This window comes from Falco biarmicus, chromosome 14 (assembly GCF_023638135.1).
Source record: "Falco biarmicus isolate bFalBia1 chromosome 14, bFalBia1.pri, whole genome shotgun sequence".
NCBI classification, from domain to species: Eukaryota; Metazoa; Chordata; class Aves; order Falconiformes; family Falconidae; genus Falco; species Falco biarmicus.
Window position 1 is genome coordinate 22,976,003 of NC_079301.1, and position 22,195 is coordinate 22,998,197.

The 22,195-nt window shown below is 53.6% G+C and overlaps 2 protein-coding genes across 4 annotated transcripts; both read left to right on the forward strand.

Annotated features, from left to right (window-relative positions):
- The first annotated feature begins 2,074 nt into the window (after positions 1-2,074).
- Positions 2,075-7,423, forward strand: LOC130158792 (uncharacterized). The gene is made up of 5 exons (XM_056359828.1): positions 2,075-2,349; positions 3,065-3,466; positions 4,912-5,004; positions 5,702-5,745; positions 6,818-7,423. Exons 1-5 carry the CDS (start codon positions 2,298-2,300, stop codon positions 7,001-7,003), a joined length of 777 nt encoding a protein of 258 aa, XP_056215803.1. The 5' UTR covers positions 2,075-2,297; the 3' UTR covers positions 7,004-7,423.
- Positions 7,424-7,512: 89 nt separating this feature from the next.
- On the forward strand, positions 7,513-22,195 carry LOC130158790 (uncharacterized). Of its 3 annotated transcripts, none has more exons than XM_056359823.1 (12): positions 7,513-11,161; positions 11,693-14,723; positions 14,833-14,887; positions 16,864-17,208; positions 18,149-18,418; positions 18,933-19,049; positions 19,603-19,704; positions 20,226-20,348; positions 20,573-20,665; positions 20,999-21,091; positions 21,376-21,433; positions 22,014-22,195. In XM_056359823.1, the coding sequence occupies exons 3-12, from the start codon at positions 14,833-14,835 to the stop codon at positions 22,063-22,065; spliced, it is 1,308 nt and encodes a 435-aa protein (XP_056215798.1). In that variant the 5' UTR covers positions 7,513-11,161; positions 11,693-14,723; the 3' UTR covers positions 22,066-22,195. The 3 variants fall into 3 exon arrangements, with proteins under 3 accessions (XP_056215798.1, XP_056215799.1, XP_056215797.1); XM_056359824.1 differs by having other exon boundaries at positions 20,578-20,665; XM_056359822.1 differs by lacking the exons at positions 20,999-21,091; positions 21,376-21,433; positions 22,014-22,195 and adding an exon at positions 20,761-20,992 and having other exon boundaries at positions 20,578-20,665.

The window sequence follows — 22,195 nt, forward strand, 5'->3', positions numbered from 1 at the left end:
CATCTATGTGATGATAACATACGTGAAAAGGCTTTCCCTGGTTTTAGATGTGAGTTGGAAATCACAAATGGAACCCTGAGAGAGCATTCATAACAGCTGGCCCAACCCCTGGTGCTGTCCATTTCCCGAAGGAAAGAAAAATTCTCTCAGGCTGATGGACCAGTGTTTCCCAGCCCACACAGCTCCCTGCAAGCGCTGCGCAGGCAGAGCCCCTCGCTGCCAGCTTTCACAGCTGCAGCCAGACAGTTTGGGGATAACTTCTGCTTTGTTCCCACAGCCAAGCTCCTGGGAGGCATCAGACGCGGTGTCCCACTCAGTCGCAGGGACGGAGCAGGCAGAGCCGGCTGCAGCACGGGGCAGCTCCGCAGCTGCGCTGATGCCGCTTCCCGAAGCTTTTGGGTGCTGCTCGAGGGAAGAGGTGAACGTGCAGGAGCGGCTACATGTGGTACCCCAGGGAAACGTCGCAGCTCGGGACAGCGCCCTTGCAGCAATGCCTGCGCAGCTTAAATGTGCTGAACAATTTCTGAGGCTTGTTTTCTGTGCGCCACCTGCTCTGGTTGTCCCCTTGCTGGTGCAGGAGCCCCGGGAGCCGGTGAAGGCAGCAGCCGTCCTACTGCGAAGTGAATGTGCTTTGCACTGCAGCACCTCCCACTCGCTCTGCCTGAGCAAACGTGCCCCCAGCATGCCTGCTCAGCAGGCAGAGACCCGTGGTTTCCCCAGTATAAAATGGTCTTCCAGTGGCCCTGTGTGACTGAGGTTTCTTTCCTCTGTGGGAGGTGGCATGTGCTTCGCCCTGTGCCCAGCCCCAAGTGGCAGCAGCTGCCACCCCAACCTGCCCGTGGGCATGCGGTGGAGGTGCCTGTCCCCTGCCCCCCCCTCCCTCCCCGACCACCCCATCCCTGCAGGGCAGAGGGCTCAGGGCTGGGGTCTCAAGCAAGCGCTTCCACCCTGGCACGTTCCTGGTTTGCCAGCGATGGTGCGGACACCTCCGCAGCAGCACTTTGTGTCTCCCCCTGCCCTGGATCAGCTCTCCATCCCAGCGAGGGGAAGGTGCCCTGTTTGTCACCAACCAGATAGCCCTTGCCCCAGCGCAGCGCTGCTCCCTGCACTCAAATACCCCTCTCCCCATTCAGCACCCCTCTCCAGTGGAATAAGCACCCCTCCCTCCAACAGCCTGCTCCCCACAACAGCCAAGGCTGTGTCTGCAGTATCGCTTTGGGCTCTTCCAGCTGCCGAGCCAGAGGGGAGATAATTTTCCAAAGGTTCTGGCAATCCCAAAAAGGGCAAAGCACCTCAGCGTGGGGCTGCCAGGAACCGGGGGCTGCTTTTGCAGGATATTTTCTGGTTGTCCCCTGAGGGTGAGAAAGTGGACACCTCTCAGCATTGTCCATGGTCACGTTCCTGCTGTGACCAGGCGAGATGAGGTGACCCCATGACATCTTACGGTGCTGTTGCAGCCAAGAGGGCTGTAGAGCTTCGTAGCCCCGTCCCCGCTGCAGCCGTGCTCCCCCAGCGCTGGCCCACATCCCACCGTGGTGGTCACAAAGCCGTGGTCAGCTCTGAGAATAAGCAACCAAGATTAAGTTGAACTAGACCGACGGGGCTCTGCTGCTGCTCCAGCTGCCTCTCAGGCAGGACGGCTGCGTGAGAGAGAGCCCCAACCCACCACCTTGCAACCACCCTTGCTGACGAGGTGCTGGCCATCATGAACCTGGGGAGCAGGAGCTGGCATGGGGGACTGGGTGTTCCCTGGGGCAGAGCTGTCCCCTTGCTCCCATGTTTGCAGCTCCCCCTTGTCCTTGCCATGCTCCGTGGTCGCGGCAGCAGCTCTCTGCCACGAGCAGTGCCTGCTTTGGGCTCCCCCAGCCCCCCAGGAGCAGCACCTCCCTCTGCAGCACTGGGCTCCCCCTCATCTCTGCCTGCTGGGATCTGCGCTGAGCCTGCCCGCGGCTCTGCTCCTCTGGCTGGGGCTTTGCAAGCCCTTTCTCCTGGGTGAGGGCCGGCAGCCAGCTGGCTGTCCCCCAGGACCCCTACTCTTCCCCGGGTCCCACCGCCAGCAGTTGCAGCAGCCTGTGGGCTGCGATCGCCGAGCACAGGAAGAAAGCCTGGGCTTGCGCTGGGGACTGAGGAAGAGTCACCGACTTCCTCCTCTGTCAAGGCGACAGCTCGGAGATGCTCGCTGGCTGCCTCGGTGCCGACTCTGACCACTCTGACCCCGCACTGGCAGCGTGGTGACCGGCTGCCCAGAGCTCCCGCTTCCCCTGCTGCGGCGGGGCTGGCCCCAGCACCCAGAGGAGATGTCCTCTGGCTGGTGCCGTTGGAGCCTCGGCTCCCTCCTGCTGCTCCTTGGTGAGTCTGGGCCGCGCTGGGGTCCCAGGGCACAGGGTGTGCTGCCGGGAGCAGCTCACAGAGGGGTCCGTGGAGGGTGATGCTGGTGTGGCTCCTTGGCTGGGTGGTGGCAACAGCACGCTGGTGGCACCCAGGACTCCCGTCCCTGTGACAGCTGGCAATGGGGACCTGCTCTGGCGTCAGTCCCAGGCAAGGTCATGGTGGCAGGGGCTGCTCCATCCGCTGGTAGATGAGGAGCGGGAGGGGGCTGTGCCTTTGCCTCCCCTTCTCCTATCAGGGTGCAAGGACCAAGAGCTGCTTCACGTGGAGGTGGCCAGAGAGGCAAACCCAGCTGTGGAATGGTGCAGTGTGCGCAAGGGCCAAGGCACAAATAACACCGGGGGTGTTGGATGACTGGGGCCCATCTCACAGCTCCCTGCGGGGCTGCTGCTCTGGCTCACGGGCAGGCGCAGACGACACAGCTCCCTGCAAGCGCTGCGCAGGCAGAGCCCCTCTCTGCCGGAGCTTGGGTCCCCTGTGAAGCCCCCCAAAAACAGGGATGCAGCAGCTGCGTGTTGCTGAGAAGCAGCTTCTGTGCGTGGGGCTGCAGCGCAGGGGGAGGTGGGGCGAGGTGTGCTGCAAATGCCTGCGTGGGGCCGTGTTTAAAGAGGGGAAGGGGCAGTGGGTCCAGCCTGTGCTCTCTCACCACTCATCTGCCTCTTGCCCTTCTCTGCAGGGAGAAACCTGGGTATCCATGTCAAAATCCATCAGGATTCGGTCAATGGCACCGTGGGTGAGTCTGTGCTGCTGCCCATCTCCTACAGGTTTGATGGTGCCCCTTGCTTCCCAGTGTGGATTCTCTGGGCACTCAATGACAGCCAGGGCCCGTTCACCACCTGCACGGTGTACAACTGCTCCCTGGGTGCCAGAGGCACTCCCAGCTCCTGCTTTGCAACTTGTTTCACCTACGCCACGTACCAGAGCCGCACGAAGGTCTTTCCGGAGAATGGGTCCCTGCTGCTGCAGAACCTGCAGCTCAGCGATAGCAGAGGCTACACTGTCACGTTCAGACCACCACCCCAAACCTTGACCATCACCCTGACGGTACATGAGCAGCCTTCCAGCCCACCGCCTCCAGGTAAGCATGACTGTGCTCAGCATAGGCGCGTCCCACACTGCCCCCGCCACACGTGCGGACGGAGTGGGTGCTGGAGTATCTGTCCCTCCTCTTGGAAGGGATGAGCTTCTGCCGTGAAGGGAGAAATTCCAGGGATGTCTTATACAGTGCTGTAGGTCTTTTCTTCCTATGATAGAGAACCCATCCTGTCCCACAGTGCCAGCTCCACCACAGTGTAAGGGCTTCCTCTGCCGCTGGTTGTCTCTGATGAGAAATGCTCTTCTGCCAATCTTGTGGTTACCCAACGCAAATGGCTGCAGATGAGAGGTGGGTGGGTTTGGGTCCTGTGCTGGAATAAATCCAGTATTCACTGGGGAGAGCGGGGTGCTCGGGGATAAATCTTTGGCTAAGAAAAATATACCAAGCGATTGCTGTTTATGACCGTGCAAGATGCGTATATCATGGGGCAGCCAGCTGCGCTGCCACATAGTCCTGATGATGTGCCCCACACCCATCTGTCTCACTGTGTGTGTCTCTTGCTGTTGTCTCTTGCTGTTCCCTGGTTGGTTTATCACTCACCACAGTGTACAAAGGGGTTTTGAAGACCGAACTTTGCACTCAGTAAATTCGCAATTCCCTCCTTGGGTTTTGCTTCCCCTGCTGGGTCTCCGCCATCTCTCAAGGCACAAGGCACAGCATGCCTCCTGCGTACCAGTGACTCTTCCTCAGCTCTGCTGCCACCCTGCAAACAAAGCACATGAAATAACCTCTGTGGCAGTATCTGCCGTGGGTCAGAACAAATCCATGTATGAACATCTGTGCCTTCTGTGGTAGGACTAGCGAGCTCCTTCCCTGGCCCCTCCAGCAGTGCCATGAGGCATGCACATGGCTCGTGCTCTCTGCAGGACAGAAATGTCTCTGAGAATATTTTCTGGGCTGACACTCAAGTTCCAGCCTCTGGCTGGCCTGGGGTGAAGCTGTCGGCTGTCTTCCCGGTACTGTGGCCAGGGAACCCTCCTGCACAGCCCCTGCACTTCCACGTGGCTTTGGGGCTGGGGGAAGATGCCGATCACAAAACCCAGGGACCAGTTATGAGGCTGAGCCCTGCCTGGCTCCATGCTGAGCACCCGCAGTACCCAGGTGCAGCACTTCCAAGGGCTGCCGGTGTCAGTCACAGCACCCCCCTGGCGCAGGGCACGCAGCCCATGGGGTGCACACCGCGCAGGCAGACGTGCAGCAGTCGGTGCGGGAAAGGAAACTCAGTGATGCCTGAGCTGTAGGTGTGGGTTGGCTTTTTGCAATGCGGTATTTCCTCTCACCTGCTTGCCTATCTCCAGCTCCTCGTGCTGCTTTCTGATCCCAAGAGTGCTGAAATCAGCAGGAGCGCTCTGGAAAACGTGGTGAAGCTACTGCAGTTAGAAAACACTGTTGCTTAAGAAATACACCACCTATTTTATTTCAAACAGATGAGAGCAGCCAAGGCCGTTACTATGCAATTTGGATTTGTTCTTCAATCTTCCCCCTGCTATTCCTGCTGTTCTACTGCACAAGGCGCCGAGGTGAGTGGATCTGCTCTGGCTTTTTATCCTTCCAGGCTGCACCCTCCAGCTTGCACAGGCATATTCCCGGGTGTTACAGGTAGTGAAGGGCTCCAGAGTTGCCTGGGTTCTGCTCTTCACACCAAAATTATTCCTTCTGTAAGAGCATCTCTCAAATGTGCCACCTCCTTCCAGTCATAAGAGTCACTGAATATATTTCAAGTTCATAATGCAGCTTAGCAGAGCTAAGGGGGTGTTGCAATGGTTTTCTGGAGAACTCATACCTTTTGGCACTGAGACCAGAATCAAGATACTGTAACATCTCTCATCTGTAAAAGAGGTACAATTTCAAGGACTTTGAAACACACCCTCTAAGTGTGGCCATGACTGTTCTGTTGTAGCTACTTTAGAACTCCACCTGGGGAGGGTATCTTGGGATGTTTTCACTTTAAAGCAAGCTGACAAGGTGCGCATCCCCACAGCTTCCACTAGTGGTGTCTTCCAAATTTGCATCCCTGAGGATGCCTTCGGCAGGAAACAAATTCATTTCTTTTCAAGGGAGAGAATGTAGTTACAGAAATCTCCACCTTAAAAGCAAAATCCACGCCACCTCGCCAGTGAAAGGGCCAGTAGGGTGATCCTGGTTCTCCAGTGCTGGGAGAGAGGAAGGTGCAGACCATCAATGTCTCTGCCAGATAATAAAACTCTTTTTTCCTAGGTGCAGCTCGGCAGCAGAAGAGGAAAGTCATTAAACAACAGCAGGTACAGGGGAAAATCGGAAAGCTTTTGCACACAGGCAGCTGGGTAACTGCTAACTGCTGGCTTGAATAAGACATACTGAGCTGCAAGAATTGGGTGCTGGGTATAAAATCAGGAAGTTAATTCATTACTGTAAGGGAAGGCTGCAAAGCGCCTGCCCTTTCCCCAACCGCACTGCGGCTGCACGCTTCCCCTCCACCTCCCCCCCAGGCAGACCCCGAGGCACCGCCAGCCTTCCCTCCCTGGCCCAGGAGCCCTGGGACAGCCTTGCCCAGCAGCAGCAAGGAAAATGCCAAATGGATACATGCAGAGAAACGTGCAGATAGTCATCCCTTCCCTGCTTCCTAGCCAACCAAACTTACCTTAAAGCGCTTCTCCAGAGATCAGCGTGGATGATCTCGGGACTTGTCTCACACAGAGTTTTACCCATGAAAAATAAAGCAGAGAAAGAAGTAAAAAAAAATAAGGAGACATGAGAGCCAGATGGCTCAAGTCATTGCTCTGCCCACCACGTAGTGCTGGAGAAGCTGATGCCTTGGGGGTGGCAGATGTCCCAGAAGTACTACAGTACCCCAGAAAGCATGTCATGCAGGTACTTCCAGCCAACAGTTTTTCTACACAAAGAGGCCAAAGAGGGTTTTGTGCTTTTTTTTTTTTTTTTTTTTTTTTTTCCCCAGTGAAAATAGCCCAGGTTGAGGGCAGGTTCCCCACCCCTGTGCTCTCTGGCCTAGAAATGCAACAAAACTTCAGCAGAGGTTTTCATCTCCCTTTCCAGTGTCCATCAAGCTCCCCCATCGGCTCCCCAGGTTGTGTCTGTTTTAGCTGAGAGGTCCTTGGGCAAAGTAGATGTCACCCTCCGGTGTACCCGATGGGCTGAGCCACTTTTGCATCCATGGGGTAGGGTTGCTGGGACCAATGTTCCTCCCTGCTATCACAAGTGAGGGCCACCTGGGCTTTACATAGCTCCCGCCTCTGCCGGCTCCTGGTGGTGCAGACCAGCTCTGGACCCTTCCTGATCCCCACGCAGCCTCTGGAGAAGGCTCTCATCTTTGGTATTTCCTTTGTATTTCTCTAGGTCTCCAGCATGGAGGAGGCCCATGTGGAAAGCGCTGCAGTGGGGAACGTGGCAACCATTTATGCCACAGTTGCAGACAGGTTTGAACAGTCACAGCCAAGACCAACACCAGAGGTCATGTATGCATCTATAACTGCTCCTGGTCCCCCAGGGCTGGACCCTGGCCCCTACCATCTCCTGGTTTGACTGTGGGAGCTGCAGGACCATCGCAGAAGGTAGTTGTGCCTCAAAGCAAAGAGGATGTTTTTGTCACTGATGCTGCCTGTGCTGATGCTCCCCCTCCAGCAGCTCTGCATGCTAAGCGTAGGCTGTAAAGAGCTGGGAGCAACAGAGTACAGAAATGCATTAGTTTGCCTTGAACTGCAGCCTCTCTTGAATTTGAGGAGGTGAGCTGGTTTTAACTCCTGCTTGAGGCTTCCTTAGAGTACAGAGCCATCCAACATAAGAAATGCCTAAGGCAAAGGCAAATCAAGAGTTTGTCTGTGGGAAGTCCATAGACTCACCTTGATTTACGGGGTAATGGAGAGCATCAAATAGATTTTAGTTGTGTGTCCCAAGTTTACTATCATATTGTTCCTTGTCATATTAAAAGAATGTATGAAGATACTTTACTCTGAAAAGTTGTCCTTATTTTTGTAAGTATGGCAAGTAATTGATGAGCAGATTCTTCCTACAATGGTGTTTGCTTGACCTTGGGATCCCAGGGCAACAGGTTCCTCTGTTGTTTTGAAATGTCCTTTTGAAGCACAAGGATGGTCCTGGCACCTAGTGCTGTTTCCTCAGAATGGTATGCACAGGTGGAAGAAAGCTGAGCTGTGGAGTTCTAGTTTAAAATCAAAAGGCAGCATCTCCCTCAGCAGCACTAGCTTTTTCAGGCATCTTTAAAATGCAGTGAGGGCATAAATGGATTTTGTTTCCCTCTGGGTTTTGCAGAAAGCCAGGTAGTATGGACCAAAACATGGCTACATACAATAAAAAGTGGATGCTATAGAAGGATGAGAGCCCTTGGCATCTCCCAATGGCAGCTGCTGTTGGTACATGTGATGATGCCAGGCTGCAGGGCAGGATTCCCTTGGAACAGAGCATGGAAGGTGCTGCTGCTGCCTCTCTTCCTTTTGAGTGCTCCTCTGTCATCTGGGATGACATTCAAGAGGGATGATGCTGAAGATGATGTTCAAAGTACCACGCACAAGGAGGCTGCTCCCACCGGTGCTGCACCTTCACTCCTGCCCTCTTCCTTCCAGGAAGCAAGGAAAGAGCATCCAACACCTTCAGCAGCGCTGAAGGCTGCCGCCAACACTCCTGACTGCTGCTAGCCAAGGAAGAAATCTTTTCCTGGAGAGAGACATGCAGTGGCACGTGCAGCTTTTGCTTTCTGCTCAGCTGCATCTCCAGCTGAGCATCCACCAGCCATTCTCCTGGCAGTAGGTGGAAGACCTGCCTCGTGGCCCGGCGTCTCTGCTCTTGGAAAGCCCTGCCAGCAGTCAGGATGGCAGAGCTCTGCTGCAGAAAACAGAAGCATTTTGTGGTTCAGTGCAGTCACAAAAACTGAATGTTTGCGTTTGGTAAAGATAGACCTACTGCTGTGGTTAATGCGAGGCTTTAAGTTCAGGAGAGATGAAAGTACTAAAAAAAGTGAAGTAGCAAATAAGTACACAGGCCATACGGCTTTCAGTCTTCAGGCTAAAGCACATACGGTTACTGCCTTACTGCCAGTCCTCTTGGCAGAGCTGGGGGCTGTCTCTGCCCCACTGCTGAAGGACTTTGGAAACACCATCCCTGGGGAATGCAGGGGGAGGGAGGCAAGAGAGGATGCTCAGGACACTGATCTGGTCCTTGACACCTGCCAGCAGCCACACAGCTCATTGAAAGGGTCAGCAGAATAACCCCCCATGCCTGGTGAGCCACAAAATCATCTCAGGATTGGAGCAAAATGAAGACCTAGAACTAAATTTGTGCATCCACTAATCACCCAGAAACACAACTGCCCCATTACCAGTATCTGTGTCTCCCAGAACAGACTCCCTCCTGGAGAAAATACCTCCGGGGAGCCCAGCCCATGGGCTGACTCACAGAAACACGCCAGGCTGAGCCACTGCTTCCCAGAAGGTAAGACCAAGAGGCAGGAGCAAGCCCTGATGCTCTGCCAAACCATGAGTGCAGTAAAGCTCCTTAGCTGCCGCAGGGCACGGACCGCCCCAGACCTCCCTCCTCTTGCCCTGGCCTGTGCTTTGTGCAGCGGTACCCAGCGGGGAGGGACAACCCATCACCTTGAAGCTGCACATGCCCTGAGCTGCTGGTTTGTTTTGGACACTTGCATGTGGACCTGCACTTCACGAGGGGATTAAATCCCCCCTGTGGGACTCGAGTCTTGGTGTTACACCAGGAGCTGCGGCACCCCTACGAGGTGGGCTGACCTCGGCTCAGGTGTTTTCTTGAGCTACAGGAATGAGGTTAGCTTTGACTGGCCATCTTCCTTCTTTTGGGCCTGGAAAGCAGAGCTAGCTAGCAAAATCCGCGTGGTGGGCTGGTGTGTTTCTCCATATGAAGTGCCTGGGGTACGAGGCTTAACTCCGAGCAGCGTGCTGGCATGGGGCTTGATCAGGTGTAGCACAAAGGTGCAATGTGGTATTTTTGTGGTTTACTGACCCTGCTCAGCCTCGTTAGAGCTGCTTCTGCAAACAACCCTTTTCCCAGGGGTGAGGTCTGCCGTCTCTTTAAGCTTATTCCCCATCAACAGCCAGCATCAGCTTTTGAAAGACAGGTCTCTGGGGCTGGAGCCCTTGGTGCAGAGGGCGAGGAGGGCTGCTCTGGCAGGAAGGAGCCGTGCCACAGGGCTGGCCCCTCTCTGGCCTGGTGAGCTGGCAGTGGCGTGGAAAGGAAGGGACCAGCGAGGTCTCGGCGAGCAGCAGATTCCTGGACAGTTTGCAGAAGAGCTGCAGTTTTCATCTTTGCTTTAGCATGCTTGTAGGAAGACTAAGCTTAGTTACTTTCTAAAAACTCGCTTGCTTTTCCCCTTCTTGTTTTGAGCTAATATTCAGTTTCTGCCATGCTCAGCCTGTCAGGCATAATTAGGAGGAAGGCTGGGTTTTGGCTTGACTGGAGGCCCAGGATTTGGAGTGATGGGTTTAACGGGATCTTCAGCAGTGAGGTGCTGCTTGCACTCATTTTTTTTGTCAGTTGTATAATGTGCATGTCATTTGCCAAACGTGTCAACCAGGAAAAACAGGCTCTTCCATTACATGCCTGCTCTGGAGCTTGCAGGCTCTGGTCCATTTGCTTTAGCCTATGCATCGCTGCCAGCAGCGGCTGCTCTTCCCACCAGACAGATGAGCTGGGTAGCAGTAGATCCGAAGAGAGGCAAGTGTCTGCTGGTGGCTGGCAAGATGCTGCATTAGCACTAATTACATGCGATTTTGTGCTAATGAGGCTTACCCAGACCTGTCCTCGATGCTGGCTGATACACTAGCCGGATAACTGCCTTTGTGGCTTCGTGCTGTTGAAATGCTGTACTTCTTTGGTAGACTGCAAGTCTACCAAATCTTGGTAGACTGGGGGAGGACAATGCAGGCCCCACAGAGCGGAGCAGCTGTGAAGCCCTCACCACAAGCCCACAGCTCCTCTTGCAGCCCCAGAGACCAAGCGCCTGCAAGGCTGCAGCTGGGGTCTCATCTCCGTGGGAGGGAGAACACATTGCATGCAAACTGGAGAAGAAACTGCAGAAATTACTGGAGGAAAAAAATACAAATGCAAGGAGACAAGTCTGGCCACACTTGCTCCACCATGCTCTTCACGCATGCTTCCCCATTTCTACCTTCTCCACCCTTCGCTCACCCTGAGCTCCTACCGCAGGTGGTGTTGGGTCTTTGCCTACGCTGTGTCTCCCGTCCCTGTCTCTAACCCACGCCGTAGCCTTAACAGCTGCCTCCGCCTTTTCATTTCCTTCTCTGAGCAGCATCTTCACCAAGCTTTGCCCCCAGGCACTTGTTTGCTCTTTGAAGCTCTTAAAGGTCAGTGTAGCTCAGTGCTTGCAGACCTCAGGTGCGCGCTGGCTGCATCTCAGTGCAAGGCTTCCTCCAGCGGGGTACGTCTAGCCTTGTATTTTAAAGTCTTCAAGTGGCACACTGGTCCTCTCAACAGCCTTGCTGCTTGTCATAATTTATTCCTCCATGTTTCAATCCATCTTAGGTCCATGTGGCTGAATGTCTTCCTTTGAGACTGCTGCTGGGGACAAAGGACATAGCCGAGGCACCCAATGCCTTCTCACTGAGGCTGGCCTTCAGCAGCTCCAGGGCCTGCAGAAAGTCCACAGCAAGGAGGACTCTTTTGGTGGGAGAGGATCAGGTTAGGCAGCACCTAAGCAAGCTGGGCAAGCTAGTCATAGCCGCCGGTTTGGGTTGAAAGGGACCTGGGCCCTGAGATGCCATCTCCCATAGCACCCTCATAGAAAAGGTGATGAAGTATGAGTTAGATAAGTGGATTTATCAGTTTTTTGGGTTGAAAACTTGCTGAACAACTGGACCCAGACACAGTCCTTGACAACCTGCTTCTAGGTGCCCCTGCATGAGCAGGGGCTTGGACTAGTTCACCTCCGGAGCCAACCTCAGCTGTTCTGGTGTTCTGAGATTCAGCCACACTATTTGTTTAGAGGGAAAAACTGTCACAGTTGTTCCTTGCACAGGGGTTGCTCAGAGCCTACGACATGCATATCATGGCTACCTGAGCTGATCTAAGGCGATGAACACAGCATGGTCAAGATTACAGTTGTCTGCCAAAGCTTCGAGCTGCACCTCTTTGCACCTTCTTCACTGGGACTGATCAGGTGAATCTGACTCCTTTTTACTGGTTGGGTTTTTCCCTCTTGTTTCATCCTAGGTGCAGAATTTCAGGACACCCCCGTACACACAGCTGGTTGCAGACACCTCTGCTGAGCACCCATACGAATATCTGTGATGGCCAGGAGCATGCTGGCCACAGCAAGGTCCTCTCCTTACCCAACTGCCCCAGCATGCTACTGTCCACATCAGTAATTTTGTGGGCAGGACTCAGGAGTCTTTCCCCCTTCCCCTTGACTGTAGAGGGGTGGTAGTTTGTCTGCTCCAGCTTGGGGACCACAGAAGGGGGTGAGCAGCAGCAGCTGGTCCATGCACATGCTTGTTGCACCCTGGGCTTGGTCCTGCTGGGGATGGAGGGCTCTCCAACCACTATCTGCAACAGGGGTGCTGAGTTCAACCAGCAGATGCAATTTATTTTTCATCTGCTCACTTCTGATTTCTGCCAGAGACCAACGATTGCCCCTTTGTGACTTAGGAGTTGCAGCAGCGTGGGACTGGGAAAAGAGAAGGACCTGGGGTTCTGCTTTTAGACACCCTGCAGTATGATTTTCACATCTGCTGATGGTCACCCGCTGCTCTTATCTCTCTCCAACCACAATAAGCTGCACTGGCCCGAAGCAGCGAGTGTGCAAATTCTTCCTCACAGCCAATATTTACAGGGTTTTGTGCTGCTCTATTTGCTGTTTGGTCTCTTCCAGCCCCTCAGAAGGTGCAGGGTGCAACACAAGTGACAGAAAAGACAGTTAAGCGCTAGTGGAAATGTGCCTTGTTTTTTCATTCAGTTTATCTAAGATTAAGTTGAGAATATGTTTTTAAAGTTTCCTTCCAGCAGCCTGGAAGGATTAATGTGGCCAGAATAGCATGACTGATAAAAACTACTCTTTGGAGCAATTAAATGAAGAGGTGCATGTGGATGACGGGGACATGGTTGGGCAACACTCATCTACAGTAGCTCACCTTTCCTGCAAGGAAATGAAATAACCTGTCTGAAGAACAGAAGCTGCATCCTGCAGTGGGTGAATGGTTGCACATTGATGCATCCATTGCAGCTGCCAAGGGCTACCCAAGAAATGTGCTGCTCCAGGGAAGGAACGTCCCTGGGGAAAGAACACAGTTGCATTTTCCAGCTCAAATCTTGTGCCTGTGCTTTTGCACTGCTTGCGGTTGCTTTTAGCTTCTCAGACATCCCAAGCTCATGCAAAATGCATGCAGGATGCAGCAGCCCATTGCTGTGATGGCAAAAAGCCAATGGGCTTGTGATATGACCCCGCAAATACCCGGCCCTGCATTGAGGAACCGAGCAGATGGGAGCAGAGAACCTGCGCTCTGCTGGGCACAGGGTAAACGAGAAGTTAAACTAAATGCACAGTTGGCAACAAAACATTGTGAAAGGCAGAACCTGAGTGGGAGCAGCCTCCCCTCTAACACAAACACCAAAAACATGTTTGGCATAAGTTTGTACCAACCTAGTTGTAAGCTCCACTCATCTTAAAGGTCATTGTCCTTCCTGTCCGAAAAGGTCCGTCCAGCCCCTGGGCCTGCAGGTGGACGACAGTCGCTGCCTGGGCTCCAGCCTGGGGCTAAGCAGCCCTTCTCAGGGTGTAGGAAGCTGCTGCAGTCAGCAGAAGTGGCAGATTACAGCACGAGGAACATCAGAACCCTAAGCCGGTGTGCAAGGTGCAGCTAGGTTTTGTGGTGGTGAGAAATGAGAAACAACCCACTGTCTCCCTCTCGGATAACCGCAGGGAGCACTGGGGACCTCCCAGGGAGAAAACGCACAAAGCCAGCATCACCCAGGCAAAATCAAACTGGTAATACCAGCTGCAGCTGAGATCGTGTGCGGAACGGTGTCAGGAATAAATTTGTAGATGGATGCCGCAAAAGGAAGACCAAGGGGGGAAAGTAATTACAAGCACATTTATTTGGAAGGAGACAGGTGGAGAAAGAAAGGGTCAAGAAATGGGAAAAGGGATGGCAAGGGCAGCATCGGGCTGAGCACGGCATACGGGTCAGGCGGGAGGTGTGGGCTGGGTGCTTTCCCTGGCTGATGGAGCCAGCAGGTGTCACCGTGTTGGTGCTCTGGACCCGATGACATCTGTATTCACCCACTTTTTCCTAATGCTTAACACACAGTGGTCATGTCCCAGACACATCTTGCTCTGGTTTTGGTGGTCCATGGGAGTCAGACAGGGCCAGCCGCGCTCGGCAGGGCAGGAAAGCTTTCCCCTGCGCTCTGGGGCCAAGCTCAAACCTTCCCAAGTCTCTCATCCCCCTGCTCTCCTGTCTAGAGCATGAAATTTGGTCCCCAGGTGCTCCTCTGATCCCAGGAGTGTCTCCCCCTTAAACTAGAATTGCCTTTGCAGAAAGCTTGTGGGACATGGATGATCCCAGTCTACACCTGCCTTGCTGGAGGAAAAAGGCACTTGCAGTGGGACAAGTGTTTTGGAGCTCTGTCTGAGCCCCTGGCCACTGCTAGGAACAGGCTGGAGGATGAGTTGAACCTCTGCTCTGCTCAGGCCACTGGGCTCCTCTCCCAGGGACAGGATGGAAGATGATGGAGCTGTAAGAAAGGGCCAGGGATGGATCTTCTGGACTCAGACCATGGAAATGATCAGGGACATCCCCTGTAACTCATACTGCTGTGAGAACTGACATAGGAAAGTTCTCCTAGAAGCAGAGTTGGATGAGTTATTCCCCCTGGTTTGGCCTGGCAATCAAGCTCAGCATTTCTTGGAGGGGGACCACTTCTGGGGTGCATTGCAGCTCTGCCCCGGCAGAAAGGCCGTCCGGGCTCTGAGCGCCAGGAGCCGGCCGTGCAGGCAGTGAGCAGGCAGCTCTGCCTGCCCACGCTGCCCACTCGCAGCGCCGGGGAGTGGCCAGCACCGACGAGCACGGGGGCAAGAGCGGGCAGCTGCTGCCCGACAGCGGGAGCCTCCCGGGAAGGGTCCGCGGGGAGGAGCAGTCGGCAGGAACACAGTGAGGCTGGAGCCAGACCAGACTGGGACCATCCACCGCACTGCCCTCGTCAGCGTCAGAAATCCGGTCCTGACAACTGTGGAACTCCTCACACGGTACAGCCTGACCGGTTACTCTTATTGCAGAGTGGAATTCAAGGCAGTTTTGAAGGAAATTAAGACATTTTAAAAACATAGCAATTTTTGAGCTGTTCTTCCTTGACAGATGCTGACGTGCCGTTCTGCAAAGCTGCTGGGGACCAGCTGGCTGCTCCTTGCAGGTAAATTGTCCCCAGGCTGGGCCAGGTGCCAGTGCCATCCAGTGCTCTCTGGGCCAGATCCTTGCCTGTTGCAAACCCGCAGCGAGCCCGAGGCTTCAGCAGGGCTTTGCAAGTGTGCATGAGCATCTCTGGTCCTTTTAAGTTAGATTTTTTAGATGGGGCAAAACGCTTAACCTGGAAGGGAACAGTATCTCTGCTTCGCTCTTTAAAGACAGAGGAGGGAGAAGCAGCTCAAGAGCTAGGCACAGTGCCGAGGCTAAAAGGGTACTGCAGACAGATTTATATGGGGGCTGATATATGCAAACCCACAAAATTTATTGCAGTTATACTCATGTGAGCAATCTCACTGTGGTCCTTATATATGTACTAACTGCCCTGAAGCACAGATGTACAAAGATTTTCAGAGCCAGCAATTACCCATTAATCAAGTCACCAAAACCCATTACAATGTACCTAGAGTTTTGGATGCCGTGGTGTGAGCAAGCTCTGTTTGAGCGTCTATAGGATAAGCTTTGAATATTGCAGTTGTAAAAGATGCCTGTGATTAAGTATTTTCTCTTATCTTCTACTAGTGGTACCCTGTGCCCTGTATAAGTAGTGTTTTCCCAGACCAAAGGGATTTTCCGTCGTAAGATTGTTTCTTCTCCTTGCATGTCTTAAAGTTTGGGGGGCATGAAGGCACAGAAATAAAAGCTGGTAGCTGTTTCTCAAGGTTATGAGAGGGAGAAATTAAAATCGTCAGATGAGCTTGATTTACACCTATTTTCTTTCCCACTTATGCTGCAAAATTGCTAAGAGAAATCACCAGTCAGAGTGCAAGGGGCAATTTCCAGAATTGTTTGCAGAGGCGGCAGGCGGCAGTGTAAATGCACACAAACATCTGCTTATCGGGGCAGGAAGCGAGACACGAGACACGGTGGAGAGGGAGAAGAGCAAACACAGCCGGTGCAGCTGGTGGGTCTGAGATTAGCATCTGTGGATGCTCATGCACATCCTGCCTGCCGAGCATCCCTCCGCCTTGCTGCCTGAGCGGGGTGCTGGGGGCCGTAGGTGCTGGAAATGTCTTTCCATGACATCCCCTTTGTTGGGAAGCATGGCTGTGGTCGTTCGGTGAAGGGTGGCTGGGAACAGGCTGGGATCACTGCTGCTGGTCCCCATTTCAGCGAGACTCAGATGCTCCCATGCAAGGGCTAGACTGAGCTTTGGCGAGGAGAAGAGGACCTTTAGCAGAAATCTTGGTGCCCCCTTCAGAGCAGCCTCCTAGGAGCCCTAGGAATGCTGCTGGCAAGTCACTGAACCTCTGCCGGTGTAGCTAAATACCCTTTTGGGGTTTCCTCTGCCTATGGCTGGCTTCTTGCTTTACACCTTTTAGCCTCACCTTTTTTTTAAAGCATCCCCTTTTACAAGACAGTGATTTCTGCCTGGCTTTTTTTTTTTTTTCTTCTTTTTTCCCCCTGGGCTGGGAGCTGTGACCTTACCCACAGCAGCTCCTCTAGAGGTCTTCAAGCGCCTGTTAGAGCCCCAGTCATGCCAAGCCCAGAAATTGCCATGTGTTTTGGGGAGACGGCTGTGTCCCTCTCGGCTGGGAGCTGGTGGACACTTTCAGCCCCAGACAAGACCAGTAACTGGGAATTTGCCGTGGAAATTAGATCAGGATTAGAAAGTCCCTTCTGGGTCCAGGCTGGGAAGAAATGTCACCGCAATACACACAAAATTCAAGTAGCAAAAGCTTACAGCCCTGCAGCCATGTATCTGCAAGCACCCTGTGCTGTATTTAGCACCTATATCAGCTCCAGCTGGGGTGTCTCCCTGCCTGGCAGCATGACGGGCAATGGCGATGCCTTTGTGAGAGGCTGTGACCAAGTGGTCCAAGTACTGCCTGGGTGTCCTTGGCACAGGGGTTATCAAAGCCTCTCCCAAGCCACGCCGACTTGTTCTGTCTCCCCCAGCTCAGCTTCCTTTCCCCTGCCATCCAGGGCTGCTGGTGCCTTTGCAACAAGCCATAGAAGCGGTGGGACCCCTCGAGAGAAAAGCTGCTGCTGTGGGATCCTCGGTGCTGCTTCCTGGGCCGGAAAACATCACGCACATCTACTCCATGCAGTGGGAGTACCTCAATGGCACTAGCTCCAGCACCATCCTGCAGTACTACAGGGGGTCTCACAACACTGCCATCCACGTGCCCTATGCAGGACGAGCCATTTTCCATCCAGCCAATGGATCTCTCTTGCTGGAGGATGTCCAGGAAAGCGACAGTGGCATCTACAAAGTGACTGTCAACGTGGGAGACAGCGAGAGCCTGAGAATCCTGCTGGAAGTCCTCAGTAAGCGGTGGGCATGGGAGGGAGGAGCGAGCTGATGGCCACAAGCTGAGCAGTGGTATGATTTGGCTGGGTATGGACCATCAGCTGACAAAGGGGTTTGGAGAAGGAGTTTGGGCTGAGTCCAGCGGGTCAGTCATGAGTTTCTTTGAACCTGTCGTGCATGGAGACATCACGAGGGGGGCTTTGAGAAGAGGTTCCAAACCTGTCCTAGGGCAGAAGGTCTGGCGATGCTGCCCAAGGAGACCTCCTGGGGTGCCTCGCTGTGACAAAGGGCTGGGGTCCACCCGGAGAAGGCAGTTTCCTCCCTTGTTTTCTATTCTAAGTGCAGCGAAGGAGGGACTGGTAGGATGCTGTCAACCCATTGCCACCTGTGGAGAGTACCTCCAGCACTTTTACAAAGGAGAACAGGTAGAGCTGATGGAGCTAAGTCCAGCAGGGTGAGCTTTATGGAGAAGTCATGAAAAAAATCTTCCCCTCAGACCATACTAACTGATGTTTGCAATTTTCAGGCGCCAGCTGCTGCCACAGAGACCAGAGTACACTTTAATAACACAGAAGTTCCTCCTCAATATCTCTCTGGGCAATTTCCTTAATTTGCTTTGGCGTTATCCTTTCTCTGCAGTAATAAAATTGCTGCCATAATGTTACCACAGCCTTTCACCACCCACTTCTCCTTTCCACCTCACATAAATCTTAATGAATCTGCATCCTTTTCCTTTTTTTTTTTTCTCTCATTTTCTGAGAGGAAAAAACACCCCGTATTTACCAATATGCAATAAAAGCAATAATTCTGCTAGAAAAAAAAGCCAAACCCAGAAAGTACAGCAGCCCTGTGCAGCATGGGACATTCGAAGGAAGACTTAACTGCAGCCCACATCCCCATCACAGATGCTCCAGGGCATGTCTGAGAGAAGTGCTGGTGTTTCTGTTCCCTTTCTAGAGCCCGTGACTCGCCCTCAGCTCCAGAGCAGTGCTCTCGTGGCCCGGGCCACCGGCATGGTCCTCTGTGAGGTGATGGAGGGCAAGGTGGACACCATCACTTGGAAGAAGGATGGGCAGCCCATTCCCTCAGACAGAGGTTACCACCTCTCCAACAGCCTCAGCATTTTGTACCTGAGGTCAGCAAAGAAGTCAGACTGTGGCTCCTACTCCTGCAACGCCAGCAATGGGATAAGCTGGCAAGAAACCTCCCTGAACGTCACCATTGCAGGTGATGGCTGCTGGGGCTTCACCTCCTGCTGCTTTTCCTTTTCTCCACCCTCTGCTGGGGATCCCTGGGTGGTTTCATCCCATCCCTTTGCCTCCATCCCCTCAAGGTCTGGCCATCCTCTTGTGAGGTTGTGGCCCACGTGCTGTTGGCAGGAGCTCCCCATCGTGGGATGGTCAGCAGCCATCCCAGTCCCTGATCCCCCCAAGGCACCGTCCTTGGCAAGACGGGTGGCAGGAGACTGGCTGCTCCCACTTGGAGAAGGTCCCAAGTGATGGCCCTCGGCTGAGGTGATGGTGAGCAGGATGTGGGCGGTGGGGTGGCCGGGAAGCCTGTGGGCAGCATGCACCCCAGGCTGGGCATTTCGTGGGCTGCAGCCTGCTGCAGAAAGTGCCGATTTTGCCACCAGGTGGCAAATAAATTGAATCTGTCCTGGTGATGGAGGAGCCCATCAGAGCCATCCATGCTGGTCCTGCCGGTGGCCTGATGCCTGGCTGCTCGGGTGTTTTCTTCCCAGGTCTCTCCCCTCCCTTGCAGGACGCCCTGAGGGTTGCAGTGGTTGCCGTGGTCTTTGCTGCCGTCTCAGGATGGGGATTAATTTTTCCTGTCTGCCAGTCTGACAAGCTAAGAATAAGTGAGTCTGCAGTTGTGGGGCAGCCAAAACCTCATTTCTCTGGTCTGGTGGGGGAGAGCAAGGAGCATTGCCATGGGAAGAGCTGGAAATCAGCTAATTCCCCTTCTTGCTGTGTGAACACCTCATCTTCACATCATCCGACAAGTCTTTATAAGCACAGAGAAACTTTCCCTGGCAAAATTTTTTAGTGGCAAAAATGGATTTACTCTGTTTTCAAGCTAGGTTAGATTCTGGTTCTTCCCAGATATTTTTGTTCTAGAGAGCTGAGGTGATCGATTGACACTTTTATAGAAAAAGACGTTTCTCAGGAGCATTTTTTGATTACAAAGCTCTGTTTTTAAGAGAATATGCTTAATACACTGCACTGGGGGGAACAGAGCCCTTTCCAGGTACCCACGCTAAAGAGCGGGTCAAACCCACCAGGCCTGGCCAGGGATAGCCCACAGCATCCCGGGTGAGGACAAGCTGCATCCCACCCTGAGGAAGGGGTGGGACTGGCACAGGACATCCCGGGGGTTCACTCCAGTCACCCCACGCTGCTCTGGGTGTCTAGGGGGGGAGCTGTGGAGATGGCTCAGCGCCTACACCTGCGGGCTGGTGTGCATCGCCTCCATCCTGGCAGGCACCGCCGGGATCCTCTGGATGCGAGAGGAAGGTAGGAGGTGGCTGTGGGGTTTGAGGTGGGGGGTGGCGCGATGCAGACCCCACTCCTTTCCCTGCACAGGGCACGGTGCAGAAAAGCAATCCTTGCTGTGCAGACCAGTGGGGTGAGGACCTTGTGGCAGATGTAGGGTCTCACGGGGGTCAGAGAGGAAGGAGTGCCCTGGAGAGGGAGGGTCACACAGCTAAACACGTGGGGATAGACCCAGACAGAGCGACATGTGTCTTCCCCATGAGTGATCTCAGCCAGTGGGGGGGGCTGGACCACCGTGTGGGTTACACACCCACCCATACAATGAATGTAGCTATTTGCCCCTTCCCAGAGCCCTTTCCCAGGGTCTGTTGCAGAAGGGCAGTTAAAACGCTCAAGGGATGGAGAGGCTGCTTGCAAGGACAGGGTGAAAACGCTGGGAGCCGGGAGAGGGTGGGAAAGGGCTAAGGTGGAGGGTTACAAAGTGGTGCAGGTGGCAGACAGATGCAAGAACCAGTAGTCTGCCTTGTCCTGTTTTCTTTCAGGCCCTTCTATTGCAATCATATTGCCAGAGATCGCCCTTACATACGTGATCGTGGTAACCTTCCTGGTCTCTGCCACCGTGACCTTCCAGCCTACAAAGCTCATCCAACTGAAAAGTAAAACAGGTGAGATGTTTTACCAGGGATGGCGGGGAGGGAGATAAAACTGGGCCATGAGGTTTTTATTTTGCCAAAAATCTCATCCTTGACTTTTTTACATAAAAACTTCATTTCTACTTCTGTGCTAACTCAGGCTGGTGGATTCCACACCAGACAGTGGGTGAGGGCAGACCCCCATCCACGTCTCGTAACACTCATTAACATCACTTTGTCATCTTTCCCTCGGCCAGCACAGCGCACGATGGGCTATGCTGCTCCTGGAGGAGTGGTTTCGGTGGTGCTGACGACCAGCTTCCTCATAAAAAACATCCACCATCGCCACGGTGAGAGGGGATGCTCCAGGGACCACCCCAAGGATTTATCACACTGAGGCTAAAACTTGCCCACGATCTGTAATCCCTATATCCTTTCAACTCAGCCATTGGGAGTCAGACCTGCTCAAAAAAACCCCAAAAAAACAAAATCAAAAAACCAACATATTGGAGTTTTCAGGCAAGAGGAATCTTTGCAAAAGCAAAACTAGTTTTCAGACTTCCATTAATTTTTCCTTGGTTTTTTGCCATGTGTACATCTTTTCACAGCGGCAATTTGTCTTTCTCCTTTCTCTTTTGCTCCGGATGGCATTTTGTGCTGACACCTGGTTTCTTTGACCACAGAAGAAGGATGCACCGAGTTCGTGGACTTGACCGTCCTCACGGTCAGCACGGCAGCCGTGTCTGCCCTCCCGCTCCTTGCCATCTTCCTCTCCTGTAAGTCTTCCAGCTCCTTCATTTCCCTGCCACCCCACCCCCACCCCCCCGAGTGCCCTATATTTAGCAAGCTGGTTTCCCTCTGTCCCCACACGATCAAGCAGCCATATGAATTATTTGACATTTGCTCAGTTCTTGTGAAGACCCCCAGACCTCTCCACTGACCATTTCCCTTCCCGGGGAGCCCCAGACACCATCCCCCAAGTACAAGATCCTGTACGGTGCATTCGGTGCCTCTCGTACACTTTCTCCTGATGCCTGGGAACAGACTTGTCCTTTCGCAGATCACACGACTCAGGGGTGGCTGAAGGAACGTGACTCCGGCTGGGTGGAGAAGGCAAGGTGAATCCTCTATTGCCTTTTTCCCTGTAAATTCATACCGTCTTGAAGTGCAAAGAGTGGGATATAGAAACTATCCTGTGCCCTGTTTTATGTTCTAGACCCAAGAAAGATGCAGTCCGGTGCTGCTCTCCCAGCCTTGATTTTGTCCTGGGTTCAGGTAGCTCTGGGGGAGGTCAACATCCAGCAAAACACTTGAATGCCTGCTCAAATCTCCCTCCTGGCCTTAGCCTGAAGCCTTTAAGCCTTAATTCCTGCTGGTTTCATCCCAGCACTTTGGATTTTTCAGCCATTTGGGCTTAGGCAACCTGGATGCCCTGCAGGAAAGCCCACAGGGCACCACAACCTCATGGGCCTCAGCCAGCTTCACTTTGCCCCAGCCAAAACCCTCCTGAGATACAAAGGAACAAGTATCACACCCACAGGCGTTTATAGGGTCTTGTCATGTCTCTGGGCCATGCAAGGGTGGGCACGGGGAGAGGCCACCGCAGCCCTCGCCCCTGCGAGGGGCAGGACTGGAGGGGGTCACTAGAGCCCCTGCCTCCAGCGATGCTCAGCACATCCCACCTCCTCTTCCTTCCAGGTCCTTTGAAATGTCTCAGCCCAGCAGCAGGGATGCTGTTCCCACCTGTTAGAGGTTTGTCGGGGTGTTTCTCGCTTGGTTGAGTCAACCCAATCTTTCTTCCTAGTTTAATGGGTTTAGGGCTCTCTGTTTCAGTGGGTTGGAACTTCTGTGACACCTCTAATAAAGGGCAATGAACTCGT